The sequence below is a fragment of the Sardina pilchardus genome, chromosome 7, assembly GCF_963854185.1.
Source record: "Sardina pilchardus chromosome 7, fSarPil1.1, whole genome shotgun sequence".
NCBI lineage: Eukaryota > Metazoa > Chordata > Actinopteri > Clupeiformes > Clupeidae > Sardina > Sardina pilchardus.
This window is the reverse complement of record NC_085000.1, coordinates 21,443,191-21,458,788: the sequence shown is the minus strand read 5'-3', so window position 1 is coordinate 21,458,788 and position 15,598 is coordinate 21,443,191. Positions and strand designations below refer to the sequence as shown.

Sequence of the window (15,598 nt, the reverse complement as noted above, 5' to 3'; positions counted from 1 at the left end):
TAGATTTCAGGGCGCGTTTACATGTTCACTTTCTCAATCAAATCCTGAATATTAAACACAATACTTGCCAAACATCAAACTTCAGCTTGTCAACGCAAGGTTGTCCACATTAAACCCATGCAAATGTTAGAAAATAATATTAAGTGGTACAAGGTAGCCTAGCTGTTTTCGCGTAGTTTTTTTCCTAATCATGACGGTGCGGCGCTGGCGGTGTTTATGACGTATTTTCTTTGACATAGCTGTTATGACGTGAGGTTTCATATTAGCCTACCCGTCTGAGGTTTTTGGAAATGTCATTACAGGCCTAAATCATCATGGTGGAGGGTCGAACAATTAATGTAATCATAGGCCTACTGTACCTGCAAAAATGGAGGACAGACCAACTCTGAGCGATATTAATATATCGGACAACCTCAACTGGCACGACCGAGCTCCTCAAGTTGTACAATGTGTTCTGAGGAAAATTGGCGATACCGAATTGACAAGAGCTAGACGGGTATGTGAACGACTATTTTATAGCCTGAAGGTTTCCATTGAATTGACAAAACTGGAAGTGGCTAGGTTGATGTGTTATAAATTTGACACTTAAGCTGTCAATTAGGCTAAGTAGATCGTCATATTAATGTCTGCTAGAGTGGAAAAAACAGTTACCCCATTTTTAGCCTTATTGTTGTACAATCATGACAGTGTCACCAAGCATGCATTTGAAACATATCGATGGCTTTGATTTGAAGGTATAGCGCTGACGTCGTCTAGCTCAGTGGTTCCCAAACTGGTGTCCGGGGACCCCACTAGGGGCCGCCAGGGATTGCAAGGGGTCCACACAATGCATGGGTTGAGTTTGTGCTGTTGCCAAAATGATATTTTCGCACATTAAATGTATAAAATCCCAATAACACACCCAGTTGAATAATCAAAACTCTGTATCATCCAAATTAAAACATGTATTTGTTCCACATTTAAATTCATGCATCTATTTATTTAATTAATTTATTGAAGGCCTTCAAGGGAAAAAAAGTTTGGTAACACAGACCTATAAGTCATATAGGCCTACCGCTAAAACGCACACACACGCACACACACACACACAACATTTCTCCCACTGTCTATAATTTATGAGCAGAGACAATAATCACACTATTTTAGCCAAGCATAGTACATTCATTGCAATACAATTGGCTATTAAACTGGGCCGTATGGTTCATGCGCAGAGCACACCAGTTTAGTTTAATTGTGTGATCCTCTAGTCTCGTAAGTCTATGCAAAATATTGTGCTTGGTGAGAAAGTTTGACAATACTACTTCCACAAGTTATGAGTATGACGGTCTTGGAGATAATGTTTTTGAGGTTATGTGGAATGATCTTTTGGTAATGTTGCCTCTCCAGTACATAGAAGAAGAAGTGGGAATTGTGCTGACCAGAGTAAATGCATCGTTGTATAGCTTGCGCTTGGCAAATGCTGTACTAGAAGAGGAAAATGGAAAAATTGTGTCCTCGTCTGATCCAAACGAGAGAGACCGGCGTAATGAGAAGCTTGAAGATATTCAGAATTTCCTGAAGGCCTCCCTTGAGACAAGAACTGACCTCGCCATTGTCTTGGAGCATCTACAAGGCATCAGTAAGTGGTTTGAGAGTGCATGTTACAAGATTGATCAGCTATAAAGCGTCTAACGGACCTGATCTGTTTCTGCAGACGAGGACTTCATGGGGCTGGAGGAGGATAAGACATTTAAGGAGGTTAGAAACATCACAGGTGCATGGATAGAAATGAAGGACGCAGAGGTCTGGAGGTCCATGTCAAATATTGAATCTGGTGTCCTGCGTATTCGCCATCTGTGCAACCGTTTCTTTAACTTGAAGACAAAGAAAGCTACAAAAGGGAAGAATGCAGGTTTGTCTTTTTTTATTGTTTAAAGGTGCAGTCAGCGATCGTATGCAGTTTCAAGCCCATAACATTCGACACGTTCAGCAGCAATTGTCTCAAGATCCGCTTGCTGTCCATTCTGAGAGTGCACTGTAAAAAAAAAAAAAGGTCTCAGACACTCTTGGCTCCAAAAACTGGAAACAAACACAGTGGGGGCAGCCTGTCTCCCAAACAAAAACAGTACCCTGTGTGGAGTTTCTCTGAGAATACTGAAGGGAAGAGGGGTGCGCTACCTCTCTAGTGTGTTCCGTTTGGTCCTTGGTTAGTGTACGTTGTTTTAGCTGAAAACAAACATGACTCCCTGTGCAATGGCTGACTGCATCTTTAATTTATTGCCCTGTCCACCATTTGTTGCCTTCACCCTCTTCAATTTTGTTTTCCTAATCGTCTTAGGCAAGAAGGTAGCTGATGTATGGTGCTGGTGGAGGGAGACCCGTGTGGATGCACGCATGTTGCTGAAAATCCAGGAGCTGCAGCCTCCCTCGACTGAGCGCATGCTGCATGATACCCAGTTGGGTAACAAGGCTGCCTCGGACCTTTCTTTCATGCTGGAAGACATGGCCAAGTCGTTTGCGCATAACAAAGCCATGAACGTGGCTTTCCAGTTTGCGCAGACAGGCTTGAGTAACCTTAGCCGTGCACTAAAAGAACAGTCGCAGGAGATTCAAACTCTCCGGAATGAGGTGGACAGGCTACAGTCTCAGGAGACGCAGGCCCAAATGGACCGGCTTCGCAATAAGCTCAACGCGGCGAACGAGAAGACGACCCAGCTGACACAGGAGAACAACACTCTTAAGGGAAACAATGCACGGCTCCTCAAACAGTGCGAGGAGCTGAAGAACCACGCCCCTGTCGAAGTAGAATATATCGTGGATACCCAGGTCTATGAACCGGCTCCAACACCAGCACCGGCACCAGCGCCAGCCAAGGCCGATAAGAGGTGGAAGTCTATCATGGATAAAGTGAAGGCCGAGCCAAAACCGGCACCTCAAATTATTTATGTGGAAAAGACGAGGAGTGAGAGGAAGAGTGATGAGCCGGCGGCTAGCCCACAGGTGGTGGAGGAGATGCCCGAGTCACCTGTGGCGCCTGTGGCAGAGGAGGTCATTGTCTTTGAAGAGGTGGAAAAGGAAAGCAAAAGGCTGCTCGGCACCTTCCAGAGCTATGTTTCTGAACTCATGAAAAACTGCCTGGAGAATAATATGCCAGCTCAAATGAAGAAAATGGACCAGGATGCCCATAAGGCCAATGATGCCATGCAGCTCTACCACACTCTGCAAAACACCCTTCGTGCTACTTTTGAAGAGATCATCTCCAACCTGAACGTCAGCTTCTCCACAGGTATGCTAGATCTGCCTGTAATGGATGAACATCTGAAGACGTCTGAGTATTTTGACAACACAGCCACACCGAGACAGATGCTGCAGGACATCCAAAAGTCAATGAAGACACGTGATGAAGATTTTGAGAATATGTCTGAGCGTATGCAGAACCTTCGGAGGGATTCGTTGGAAGAGGCCGAAGATGTTTTTAATCAGCTGCAGAGCATCCATAACAAAGGTAAAGAGCAGTCCTGCAAGATGCGTCTGGTCTGGGAGAATCTGGCGGATGCTTGCAACGATGTGCAGCCCAAACCTAAGGCCAAAGTTGAGACAAAAAAACCTGAGTCCAAAGTTGAGACAAAAATTCAGCAACCTCAAAAAGCCCTCAAAAGTCCTCAAAAGCATCCCTTGCCCCCATTACCACCTGTCCCTGAGAAAACCAAGATTAGACAGCTCAGTCAGAAAGAAGAAGCGCCACCTGATATGCTCGGGAGAGTGGGAAAGACTCGAGTTGTAAAAATCAACACCCAGCAACCTCTTGAAATGCCGCAGATTCATGTCAAGCCGTTCCGAGAACTTCTGATGCGTTACGAACAAGAAATGGTGTCAGAGGGGGAGGCGATTATGAGAGGGGAGATGAGTGGAGGTGAATACCAGTTGAGCATGGCATCCCAGATGACCAATCTGAGAATCTTGCACCAGGCTCTTCTCAATAAGGACATATCTACAGAGTTATACTGCCTTGCCAAAGGTCTCATCAAGTGCAGCCTGAGTGTTAATGAAATGAGACTCACTTGCCTTATGCGGAAGTTCATTGCCTATCGTGCCCTGCTGCAAATCAGGTAAAAACACAACAGCAACAGCTTATTTATGTACTGTGTGGTTTTCTGGTGGTATTGGGTTGACATGCTTGAGGTATTTCCAGGAGCAATCTAAACGTCCGGGTTATTTCCGCCCGTGAGTATAATGATGGACCAGAACTGAGAGACCTTTATATCTTCCTGACTAAAATGGAGTGGTATAAGAACTCAGTGATGCAGCGCTGGAGAGTGAAGCAAATGACCATTGAGGACAAGCGCCGTACCTGTTTGGCCAAAATGCACTATTTGTTTGGACAGGTAAGAGGGCAGCATTGGCCTAGTGCATCAATTCAATTAATTTATTGAAAGACTGCGTGGGTGTAGTTAACCTTTGTTGTAATAGAAAGAGTATAATCACTAACTCCAGTGTGGCAGAAGCATATTTAATTAAAATTGGCACCACATGCTTTAACTATGTATGTTATGCGTGTTAATATTTGCAGTACTTTTATAGATAGATAGATAGATAGATAGATGCTTTATTGATCCCCAAGGGGAAATTCAAGAACGAGTATGACGAGTGCATAATGGACAATGTTATAAGCAATTATTTTGATTGTGTCTCAAGGTGCAAATGGACAAAAATAGAGGTGTTTAAGCAGATGTAGGGAGTCAAAAATCCCCACTGGACATTTGACATCCACCAAATGAATTAACTTTCTTTTGTTTCAGTTTGAACTGGATTTAGGTGTGAACCTTGTGAAACCTTATGCCTGTGCTGACAAATCCCAAGTGCAGCCATTTCCAACCATAAAACCCCAAATGACTTTGAATGTTAGCCGTTCCCAACGTCATTCCCAACAACGTATCACACCTTGCTGGACCAAGCCAGAACTGGGTACTCTGCCCCAGCCACTTGTGAGGTAAAAAGAACCTCTCTTATCCGTCACAAGCAAATGTAACACCTTTACGAAATATCCTGGATTTGGGTCAGTTCCAGGTCCATGAGAGTGGCAGAGTCAATATGAGAATGAACAGAGACACAAGGATTTATTTCAATAAAGCTGGCAGTTTACAAAAAACCAAAATGAATATTAAATAGCTGAAATACTGCCAGCTTTATTTTTTATATAAACCCTTGCGTCTCTGTTTATTCTCATATTGACTCACAATGTTACTCTCACAAACCTAGAACTGACCCAAATCCAGTATCTTAGTGTTTCAGTGACAGAAGTGTTGCACAAAATAAATGCAAACCAGATCTCATTTCATACAGTGTGAAGGGCATGCTGTAGAGTCCAGATTCTTGTGTGCAACACAACAGACCAGATGTGAATCATTTGTTTTGACATATAATGCAGATCTGACTATGATTCTTTTCTCTCTCTCCCTCAGGGAGCTGAACAAACCAAAGGCTACTACCACATGGAGTTTCAACATTACCATGGACAACATGCAGCTGGCCAGCAAGTGCCCAGTGATGCTTGGTGTACCACCAACAACATTCCCACGCATTCTCGAGATGGACATCTCTCACAGCAGACAGAGAGCTCTTCGTATAGCACAGGCTAGGTAGGCGTACACAATACACACACACGCACACGCACACGCACACGCACACGCACACACACACACACACACACACACACACACACACACACACAAACAGTCTCTGTTTATCTCTTTGTATCTCTGTATGAATTTCTAGATGTCATAGTGGGATGATGATTAACATAATCATGACAATGAACAATGATTAGGCCTAGTAGATATGGATGATGATAATGAATATGTTTCTTTTTAAATTCAGGGTAATGACCCCAGTGCTGTCAAGAGGAGACATGTAAAGAGCCTGTGTTTTCTACAAATCTATTTTAATACAGCAAAATACAATAGAGTACGAGAAATCAATAAAGACTTTATATCTCCTTTATACTCGTTTCATTTTTATTGTGATATTTCATTGATGGTGGTGGTGAAGACTGGTAAGCCATGTGCAAATCTTTCAGTCTTTCACTAATTGGTCATTTGGTTATAATTATAATGCTGAAGATACTCAGATAGCCCTACTCAGACATCATTTCACTCGTCATTCAGTGGACATGTAGCAATAAGGGTGACGGTGAAGGTTTGTCTCATGCTGCCCTCCAATCTGCAATTATTGCACTTGTTAAACTCTGGGATGAAGAAATCAGAAATGTAGACGATTCACACTTTTGTCCACTGCCTGAAACGTCATCTTTGGAATATAGTACATTAAGATGGCACACTTTAATTGCTACCCAGAGGTAAAATCAAATTATGCTTCAATTCACACCCAGATCTCCTTGGGGTCTGAACTGGGAATTTCTGGGTTTGAATCCTTCCTTAAAAGGCATTCTTTCAGTGCGTTTAGGGACAGGTATCAAAGTCTCATGACCTCACAGGTCTCAGAGATCAGTGTTAGGGTCCCTGCTTTTCTCCATGGATTTGACTGCTGCAGACAATAGCCTAGGCCTACCAAAGATCCTTCATTGCTCCGCTTTAACCCTCTCTGGGCCTACTCAATTTAGTCTTTTCCCATCTGAGGACTCTATGTTTCCTGTCATGGTCAAAGGTATGGTCAAAGATCCTTGATTAGCCTAGGCCTACTATAAAACAAAAAATAACCTCCGCTTTAACCGTATGTCTTTGCTTTAACCCTCTCCGGTATAGACCTCTGAAGTTCGCCTACAAAAAAGCCACCATCTTTGCCCAAATAAGGAGATCCGGTATCTTGAGATTTTTTCTATGGGAAAATAACATGGGGATTTTCAATTATCGCACCTGTTGAACTCTGGCGGGGATGATGACATTAGAAATGCAGACGTTTTTCACTACACAGTTTTGTCCACTGCCGTCTAGTGGATACTGTGATCTTCGGTAGGTGAAGACGGCACACTTTGATCTTTGCTACCCCAGAGCTAACTTACCATGCAACTTGCCATAGGCAGTTAGCTTCAATTAACTCCCGGATCTCCTTATATGGGCAAAGATGGCAGCTTTGGATCCTTTTTGTAGGCGAACTTCAGAGGTCTATGGTAGCCTACATTTCTCATTCGTAAAAGACCACAATTCCCAGGGTGCATCCTCTGCAGTGCTAATTTATGACGACACGCATCGTATAAATACCGGTCATTCACGTGATAGCGGTCTCTTGGAGTTGGTGCCATCTTTTCGTGGTGAGTGGAAGTCCTTTACCGAAACCTCTTGGAGATTCTCAAAAAGAATCCAATTTTATCTTGCGTTTTAACAAGCCATCCAATACCTTTATTAACTTTATTCATTTGTTCAACAGACACTCCTCCCAACCATGAGAGCGAAGGTAAGACCATGCATTTCTTTACCTTTATTACTTACGCCTGTCTATTTTGTCGCATCCCGTACTAGCGCGACCGGCTAGTTCACTGTTATTGGGCCAGATTACAGCCGACCAATATTATATTGAATTGGAGCAAAGTGGTGATTTACTACTTCAGCAAACGTTTTCAATTGTCTTTGGCTGTATTAGTCCTAAACGCAATCTGTCCAATTAGCTTGTGAGTAGTTCAGAAATGAGCAAACATGACTGTCCGATAACTAGCATGCTAACCATGTAACAGTGATTTTACATGTTAGCCTAAATTGCGCTTGTCCGTTGCAATAACTTTGTAGGTGCAAGGTTTTGGTCTGTCATGGTAACGTGTAGTAGACTAAACCTGCGAAAACGTAGTTGTGTCCTCTTTTGAGCTTTGAAATCTTACTGTTCTACATGTTTTTCCCCAGTGGAGGAAGAAGCGCATGCGCAGGTGAGTCCTGACATTGTTATCTGCATTACATCTGCATAGTTGTAAGTCACTCGTGCTAAGCTTTTTCGCACTGTGTTTCTTCATGCTTGATAAGCAAATGTGCATTTGTCCTCAGACTGAAGCGCAAAAGGAGAAAGATGAGGCAGAGGTCCAAGTAGACTGCGCCCCTTCAGCTGCAGCTGGAACTGCCTCTTATGGACCCTTCCACCGACCCCTCACCTATTCCAGAAACCTAAGGCCTTTCGAAGGACTTCTCAGCATTCCCTCAGAAGGATTCAGCCACCGTTGAAGACCTCTGGTTGCGATTCCCTGGGCTCTTCTGTTTTGATGTGATGGCCGTTGAAAGCGTCTGTTGGACGTTCTGGACTTTCAGTCAGCTCAGCAATGTCGCTGTTTTTTTGTTTTTGTTTATACCGTCTTGAATAAAGATATTTGATTTAGAAATAGGTCTGGTTTTGTTTCTATTAACTCAAAATGGATAGTGGTATACAGGTGCAATTTTATAGTAGGACTGGAGGGGGCGTAACCAACCTGTTTTACAGCCTTAACTGGTAGTGAAGTGGGTTTGTCGTCACAAGCTGATGTGGGTAATGGTGCAACTGAAGTGATTCTTTGGCACAAAGTTATAACAATTTTTTTAAGCTATGCTTAAAATTCTAAGGTCTTGTACTCTCGGTCATTGTTTGGGGTTACTTCCTTCCACTTCACTAGACAGAATACCAGAAATGATCAGTTGCATTTTAGTATTCAGGTGGCATTACCTTTCATAATTGCCGAAGGGTTTTCATATCGGCCTTTTAAAATGATTTGGTTGCTGATAATGGGTAATGAAGATATTGCATTAAAGACCAGTCATCCTTTTCTACACCAGCTGAGAACCCTTTTGTAATTCTGTATAGATGTGTTGAATCACTTAATTATTTTTAATGTAAATTCATGGGACGTGTTGTAGACTTGATTCCAATAAGACAAAGACTTTTTTGGGGGGCATGTGTATTCTGAGCTATAGACTGCACAGCTTTTGTCTGATCAGCTGAGCTGGAGCAAAAGCTGGTAGTTTGGACATACTGTACTACTTTGGTGGTCATGTTACAGAAGGGCATATGATCTGTTTCCCCCCACAGCTATTTTACCCAGACAATGATTTTGTAGACTAGGCTATTCAGAGCACTAACACGTGTCTGAGAGTTAGAGTGACTGGATGCAAATGTTTAGCCTTAAACTGACACGCTTACTGGACTGTTGTCTTAACCAAGTTGTAAAAAAATGTAGGGTGGCAAATGTAATATTACACGTAACCTGGACAAATATATATGTTAGGTTTTTCTTTAGTAAGTGGGCACTCAAACGGTTTATATCCCAGAATCCATAGTGAGCACTTCACTTGAACTCACAGGCAACAGCTTTGTTGGATAGGCTTACATGTGACATCAGTGGCATTGTGTTCTGATAAAAGTACCTTTACTTGTGGCCAGTCTTAGGCACATCTGTGCAATTACATGCATCTTTTGATAAATCATACCTGTCAGGTGCTGTGTATTATCTTCCAATCCAACATCACAGATTTGTGCACAAAAATAGAGCAAATCAAAAAAGGGAATCGAAAAGATATATTATTACAACCATATCTTTTGTAAAGCAGATTTTAATCCTTCCTCACCGCCATCTTATTCTGAGTGGTTGGATTAATATCTGTATTATATTGGAGTGATCCTCCTTATCCAAGAGCACTCGGTACCGCGGATGTACAACTGAGCTATCCATTCTGGTAAGTTATATTTTTGTTCAGTGTACAAGATGTGGGCTGTGATACACACACATGGTTACCACACATTTGTCATGCCATTTTTGGATGTGACAAAGGTGATTCGATATATTTCTGCAGGACTTTTACATGTTATCAAGACTTTTACCCCATGAGTGAACTAATTCAAGACTTTTTGCCAAACCAACTGGAGAGGTGGAAAGACTAAAAAGGCAACTGCCCAGCAATTTGCCTTGCACCCAAAGACCACAGCAGCATCTGAGGAAATATTGAAGTTGTTTGAGCAGGTGAGCTATGGTCAACCAGTCTTCTGTATAGGGGTTAACCCAACATATTCAGAGATGGAGGGCATCATTTTGTCTCTACTAAGGCATACAGGGAAATTACATTTGACTTGGCTGAGAGATGCACCTGTACTGTAATTTTCACGGGGTGAAATATGGTGAGGAAAGACCAGTTGTCAATCTGTTTGTATGCTCCACAGGCCATCAATGTACATCAAGGGCTGTGTGGGCCAGACGTGAGCCTGTTCCTTGTATATGATGATCAAGCAAACTGCAAACTTGAATCAGGTTGATGCCACATGTCATTGGAATATGGATGAAACAGGAGTCCAAGATGTCCAGAGGCCACAGCAGATACGGGCTGGCCCCCTCGGGTCCATTTCTGATTCAGGGTAGACCACACATTCTTCATGTCACTGAAGACGAGCTAGAACATGACTGAAAACAGCTGCACTCTGTGGCCTTTTAGAGCAGATGCACAGTGCTGCTGCCAGTGTTGGGAGAGGAGGAAATGACCTTTGAAGGTGCTGAGGTGGCTGGAGAGCAGCAACAGCGAATGAAAGTGGATAGTAAGTGCTGGTAAGAAGTGTTTTTTTGACAAATGTTTTTTCCTTTTTGTTTTACTCATGTGCTTTGAAAACAACGTCCCACTGGACAAAATAATTCACTAATTAGTCCAATTTTATCAACAGTTGTGGGACATTCAGGAACTCACTTTTTTATTTTTAGTGTTTCACGCACAGTACTGTACAGAGCTGTTTCACTACACACATTTGGGGCAGCCGTGGCCTACTGGTTAGGGCTTCGAGCTTGTGACCTGACGGTTGCCGGTTCGATCCCCAACCAGTCCACGGCTGAAGTGCCCTTGAGCAAGGCACCTAACCCCTCACTGCTCCCCGAGCGCCGCTGGTTGGGCAGGCAGCTCACTGCTCTGGGTTGTGTGATTCACCTCACTGTGTGTTCACTGTGTGCTGTGTGTTCACTAATTCGGTTAAATTGGGTTAAATGCAGAGAACTGAATTTCCCTCGCGGGATCAAAAAAGTATATATTCTATTCTATTCTATTCATTTCACTACTGTTTTGCACAATTGTGCATGTCACATACGGTAATCGGAATCTGTTATTGTTAAATATTATTCTAATGATGTTGGTCACTTTGGATAAAACATCTGTGAAATACCATAAATGCTAATATAACTTTACACAGTTATTGTATACATACTGCATGAAAATAACCATGTAGAAATATGCCAATTCTAAATTATAGAAAAGTAAACACATTCCCAAATGTTATACTATAAAAATGATCAGATTTATGCACACATTGTGCACTGTATACAAATGAACATACTACACCCTTGTAGTAAAGATACTGACCCACCAAGATGGTATGAAACAATAAAGCAATTTATTTAATGAATTTGAATCCAGTCCTGTGTGGTATGAACCATAGAGCACTCCAGAGTAAATTCAATTCAGTATGTCAACACTTTCAACAACTGACATCAGATATGGAATTTCTTTAGGTGATTTCTCAATCCTCGTTCTCCCCGGAGTGCCTTACCACAATGGGAGCACTTCACAGGCTTCCCCTTGTTATGGACATTAAGGTGCCTCTTCAGAACTAACAGGCGAGTGAACGCTTTCCCACACTTTGTGCACACATGCGTCCGGTTCCTTGAATGCACCACCCCATGAGACTTCAGTTGTCCTGCTGAGCCAAAGTCCTTGCCACACACTACACAGTGGTAAGGCCTCTCTCCCGTGTGACACTGTATGTGACGTTTCAGATTCGCTGCAGTTCTGAAAGCATCGCCACACAGCTCACACCGATGAGGTTTTACTCCTGAGTGGATTGTCTTTTGCTTTCTAAGCCCCGATTTGAGGCTAAAACATTTGCCGCACAGTTGACACTGATAAGGCTTCTCTCCAGTGTGAGTTACCGCATGAGCTCTGAGATTTTGCATTTCAGTGAAGGTCTTCCCACGCACTGAACACTGGGGTTTCTCGCCGGTGTATTGTCTTTGATGGCTGGAAATCGGACGAATCGGTAAATGCCTTTCCACACACCAAACACCTGTGTGGTTTCAGTCCACTGTGGAGTAGCATGTGAGTTTTTAAAGTATGCATGCCACTAAAAGTCTTTTTGCACAATTTACATTCAGTAGGCTTCTCTCCAGTATGTATTCTTCTTTTATGAAGTCCAAGTGATTGTGAACTCTTAAACGAGTGACCACACAATATTACACTGGTAGGGCTTTTCCCCAGTGTGCGATGAGATCTCATATGGTCTCTCAGGGTCCAGCTCAGTGGAAAGGCCTTTCCACACAGGGAGCACACATGGGACTTCTCACCCGAGTGTGTCAACTCATGCATCCTCAGTTTACCAATCTCACTGAACGTCCTGCCACACACCGTGCACTGGTAGGGCTTCTCCCCAGACTGGATACATTCATGGGCTCGTATAGTCCCGGTGCCTTTTTGAAAGCTTCGCCACACTAGCCACACTCATAAGGCTTCTCTCCTACATGTGTGAACTCTCTCGCGGACTGTGAGACGAGACATGTGGCGAAAGGTCTTGTCACAGTGCGAGCATGTGTGAGATTTCTCCTGGCTGTGTATTTTCTGGTGTCTTTTCAGTACGGCCATGTGGCTGATGGTCTTCGAGCAATCAGAGCAGGTAAAAACAGCAAGCTCAATGTACAAGCTTCGATGATATATCAGACATGCCAACCCGGGGGAATAGCTTCCCACACCTTACGTATTCATGAGGCTTCCCTCGTCGTGGAGTCACCGGTTTGATTTTTCTATGTTGATTGAGAACCTGTTTAACTGAGAACTGTTTAAACTTTTCCCCACAGTCAGTGCATTCCAGGGGCCTGTTTTGATTATATCTCCTGAACCTTTGCCTGATTTGGGTCTGGCTATTACACTGGGATGCATCTGAAACACAAAAATATATATTATAAAACATTAACTAAATCATATACACTGCACATTGTCTGTATGATCAGTACATAATCTTAGATGTGCTTAAAAGCTAGCCAGGTAGACTTTTCAATACAAATACAAATTTGCTCACTGTATGCCAAAGTAGGCCTAATTGGGGCCAATTATGAAGTCACAAGATTGGATAAAACGTGTTCTCTAACCATTATATCTATGAAGGAAGTGATCAAATTATAATATATTTATATAGTGCTTTTATGGGTTTTATATAGCGCTTTTCTAGGTACCCAAAGACGCTTATTATCAAATACATGAGCTGATATAAGCTAATTAACCCCCCTGCACCGTTAATACTGTGCATTTTGTTTTGCATGCCGTAGGCTACAGATAGGCTATGCACAGTGTGATTTCAGTGGGATGCTTGTGTCTTTGCTTAAATATTGCCTTGCTAGTTTCATTTCTGTGCTGTGTACTTTTCAGATTTGATGTCATTCCTTTCTTTTCCCGTTAATATCTAAACACAATTTTGCTGCTACATACAGGAACTTGTTTAACCTAAACATGAGATTGTACTGTCTGGAGCACAGTAGTTTGGGGGCAGGTGGCCCGGTAAATGCATCCCAGGTATGGAAAAAATAAAATGTCATGGCTTTTCTAAAACTTTCACAGAATTTACTAAATTCCATGATTTCTCCTGGCTCTCTTCATTTTTAAAGCCAGACTCTCCCTCATTCTGCTCGGTGAAGCCCTCTTCATCTTGGACATGTTCGTTCAGAATCACCAAACTGTTCCCTTTTGACCTATTCTTTCACATCACCCACTGATCCCCCTCAATGGAATCGGAGGTGATGGATTCTAAGAGTTGAAGTGCACTGAAAGAATAGTATAGATATATAAAAAAAATAGGCCCATGATTGATAACATTTGGCAGATAGTACAGAAAATATAAACAAGTCTGATTTGACAACCTTTTGCATTTTGAATGTATAAAACTGAAGACAAATCAAAAACCTTTCCTTTAAGGAATGGTGGCAGTAGACTAAAGAAAATGGTTCTCACCTGAGTACAGCTATCTCTTCGTACAACTAATACAGTTAGCATGACTTACTCATCACCAACTTGTTGTGTGCTATTTGAGAGAGAAGTCAAATAATAGGGAATAGCCCTAATTATTATGACCGCTTGATTGTATGCAATTTCAAACCTTTTCAAACACATTTGTGTTGATGTGATATAATGTCAGAGCCTGTGGGAAATAAACAGCTTCCGCGTTTCCGTGCGCCGTGCATCTCTGCACTGTAGCTGTGCATAGCCAGACGTCATGCTTTCAAAGTAAAAGTTGAAACCTAGTAATTTGACAAGCAGTAGCCAGGCTGTGATAACAAAGCCTATATAGAGGTGGGAAAATACCAATCTATCTGAAACAAAGCTTTAAAATATTGTTTTGTTATCATTATTACTCAAATTAGTGTTATAGCATATTAGTGTTGTTCAGCTCTTAAGTTTTATATAGAAAGATGTTTCAGCATCTGGATATGCCATTCCACTCACTTGAGGCAGAAAATGTAATGATTTAGAATAGAATAATGGCTAGTCAGACTGATTGCATGCACAAGACAAAAAAACAGATTAGGCTACTGTATGTCCACAAACACTTAGGACAGTGGTTCCCAACCTGAGGCCCGGGGACCCCACTAGGGACCGCCAGAGATTGCAGGGCGTCCGCACAGTGTTGCCTGGGCTGAGGTTGTGAGGTTACCAAAAGCATATTTGCACAAATGTAAATGTAAATCCCAATAACACGCCGAGTTGGATAATCAAAACTAAAAATTAATCATTTAATCCAAATGAAAACATATTTTTGTTCCACATTTACATTCATGTAGCTATTTATTACCTCTCTGAACTTGCGTAAGCAACCTTCAGGTTGGGCTAGGCATTGATATTTCATCCCTGGGCTCTGATTGTTGAATAAAACTATGTCTGTATGCGGTGTGTATGGGTAGGAGTTCAGGTAGGGGTCCTGGCTTGTCTTAGACACAGGAAAGGGGGCCTTCAAGGAAAAATGGTTGGGAAACACTGACTTAGGACATACAACATGTCTGCCTAATTAAAGTCCATTTAAATAAACATACACAATAACTAGAAAAGCACTCAGAGAGCGCAGACCTAGTGTTCTTCCTAGGTTGTCATACATTTGAACCTAAACTATGCAGATCGCCACCACTTGGCCATACCACGCCATTACGAAAAACATAAACGGCTCTGGAATGTGTTACGGATCACTTACAAAATTTAATCATTTCTTCCTTAGGTCATTTCTGACCTTCCCTGAAAATTTCATCGAAATCCATCCTTTGCTTTTTGAGTTATCTTGCTAACAGACAGACAGACAGACAAACAAACGCCAGTCCCCGATGAAAACATAACCTCCTTGGCAGAGGTAACAAAATCATGTTTCATGATCAAATTACTTTACAAAAGCAGATGCATTTGTAAAACTACAAGACAAAACATTGCAGAAACACAATTAATATCGGGAAGTTTACACATATTATAAGGATAGATTTAAGATACATAATGATAATTAAAGAGTTTTAAAGGGAAAGCAGTTATGTGGAGGGGATGCATGCAGACAAACTGAAGTGTTTTTAACTTTGCAAGTGTAACGAAAGGGTATAAAAAGGGACAGCTTGTGCAGTCAGTGCACTATTACTCCCGTCATCACCATCTTGTGAGAAGTCCAG

The 15,598-nt window shown here is 42.2% G+C and overlaps 1 protein-coding gene and 1 long non-coding RNA gene across 2 annotated transcripts; both read left to right on the top strand.

Moving 5' to 3' along the window:
• The first annotated feature begins 13 nt into the window (after positions 1-13).
• On the top strand, positions 14-5,930 carry LOC134087632 (uncharacterized). The gene is made up of 8 exons (XM_062541244.1): positions 14-496; positions 1,387-1,618; positions 1,694-1,891; positions 2,318-4,088; positions 4,172-4,364; positions 4,779-4,969; positions 5,442-5,618; positions 5,857-5,930. Exons 1-8 carry the CDS (start codon positions 368-370, stop codon positions 5,891-5,893), a joined length of 2,928 nt encoding a protein of 975 aa, XP_062397228.1. The 5' UTR covers positions 14-367; the 3' UTR covers positions 5,894-5,930.
• A 1,224-nt stretch (positions 5,931-7,154) lies between these two features.
• LOC134087631 (uncharacterized) lies at positions 7,155-8,296 on the top strand. The gene is made up of 4 exons (XR_009939845.1): positions 7,155-7,246; positions 7,363-7,389; positions 7,830-7,852; positions 7,968-8,296. It is a non-coding gene; the product is annotated as an uncharacterized LOC134087631 (long non-coding RNA).
• The last annotated feature ends 7,302 nt before the right edge of the window (positions 8,297-15,598 follow it).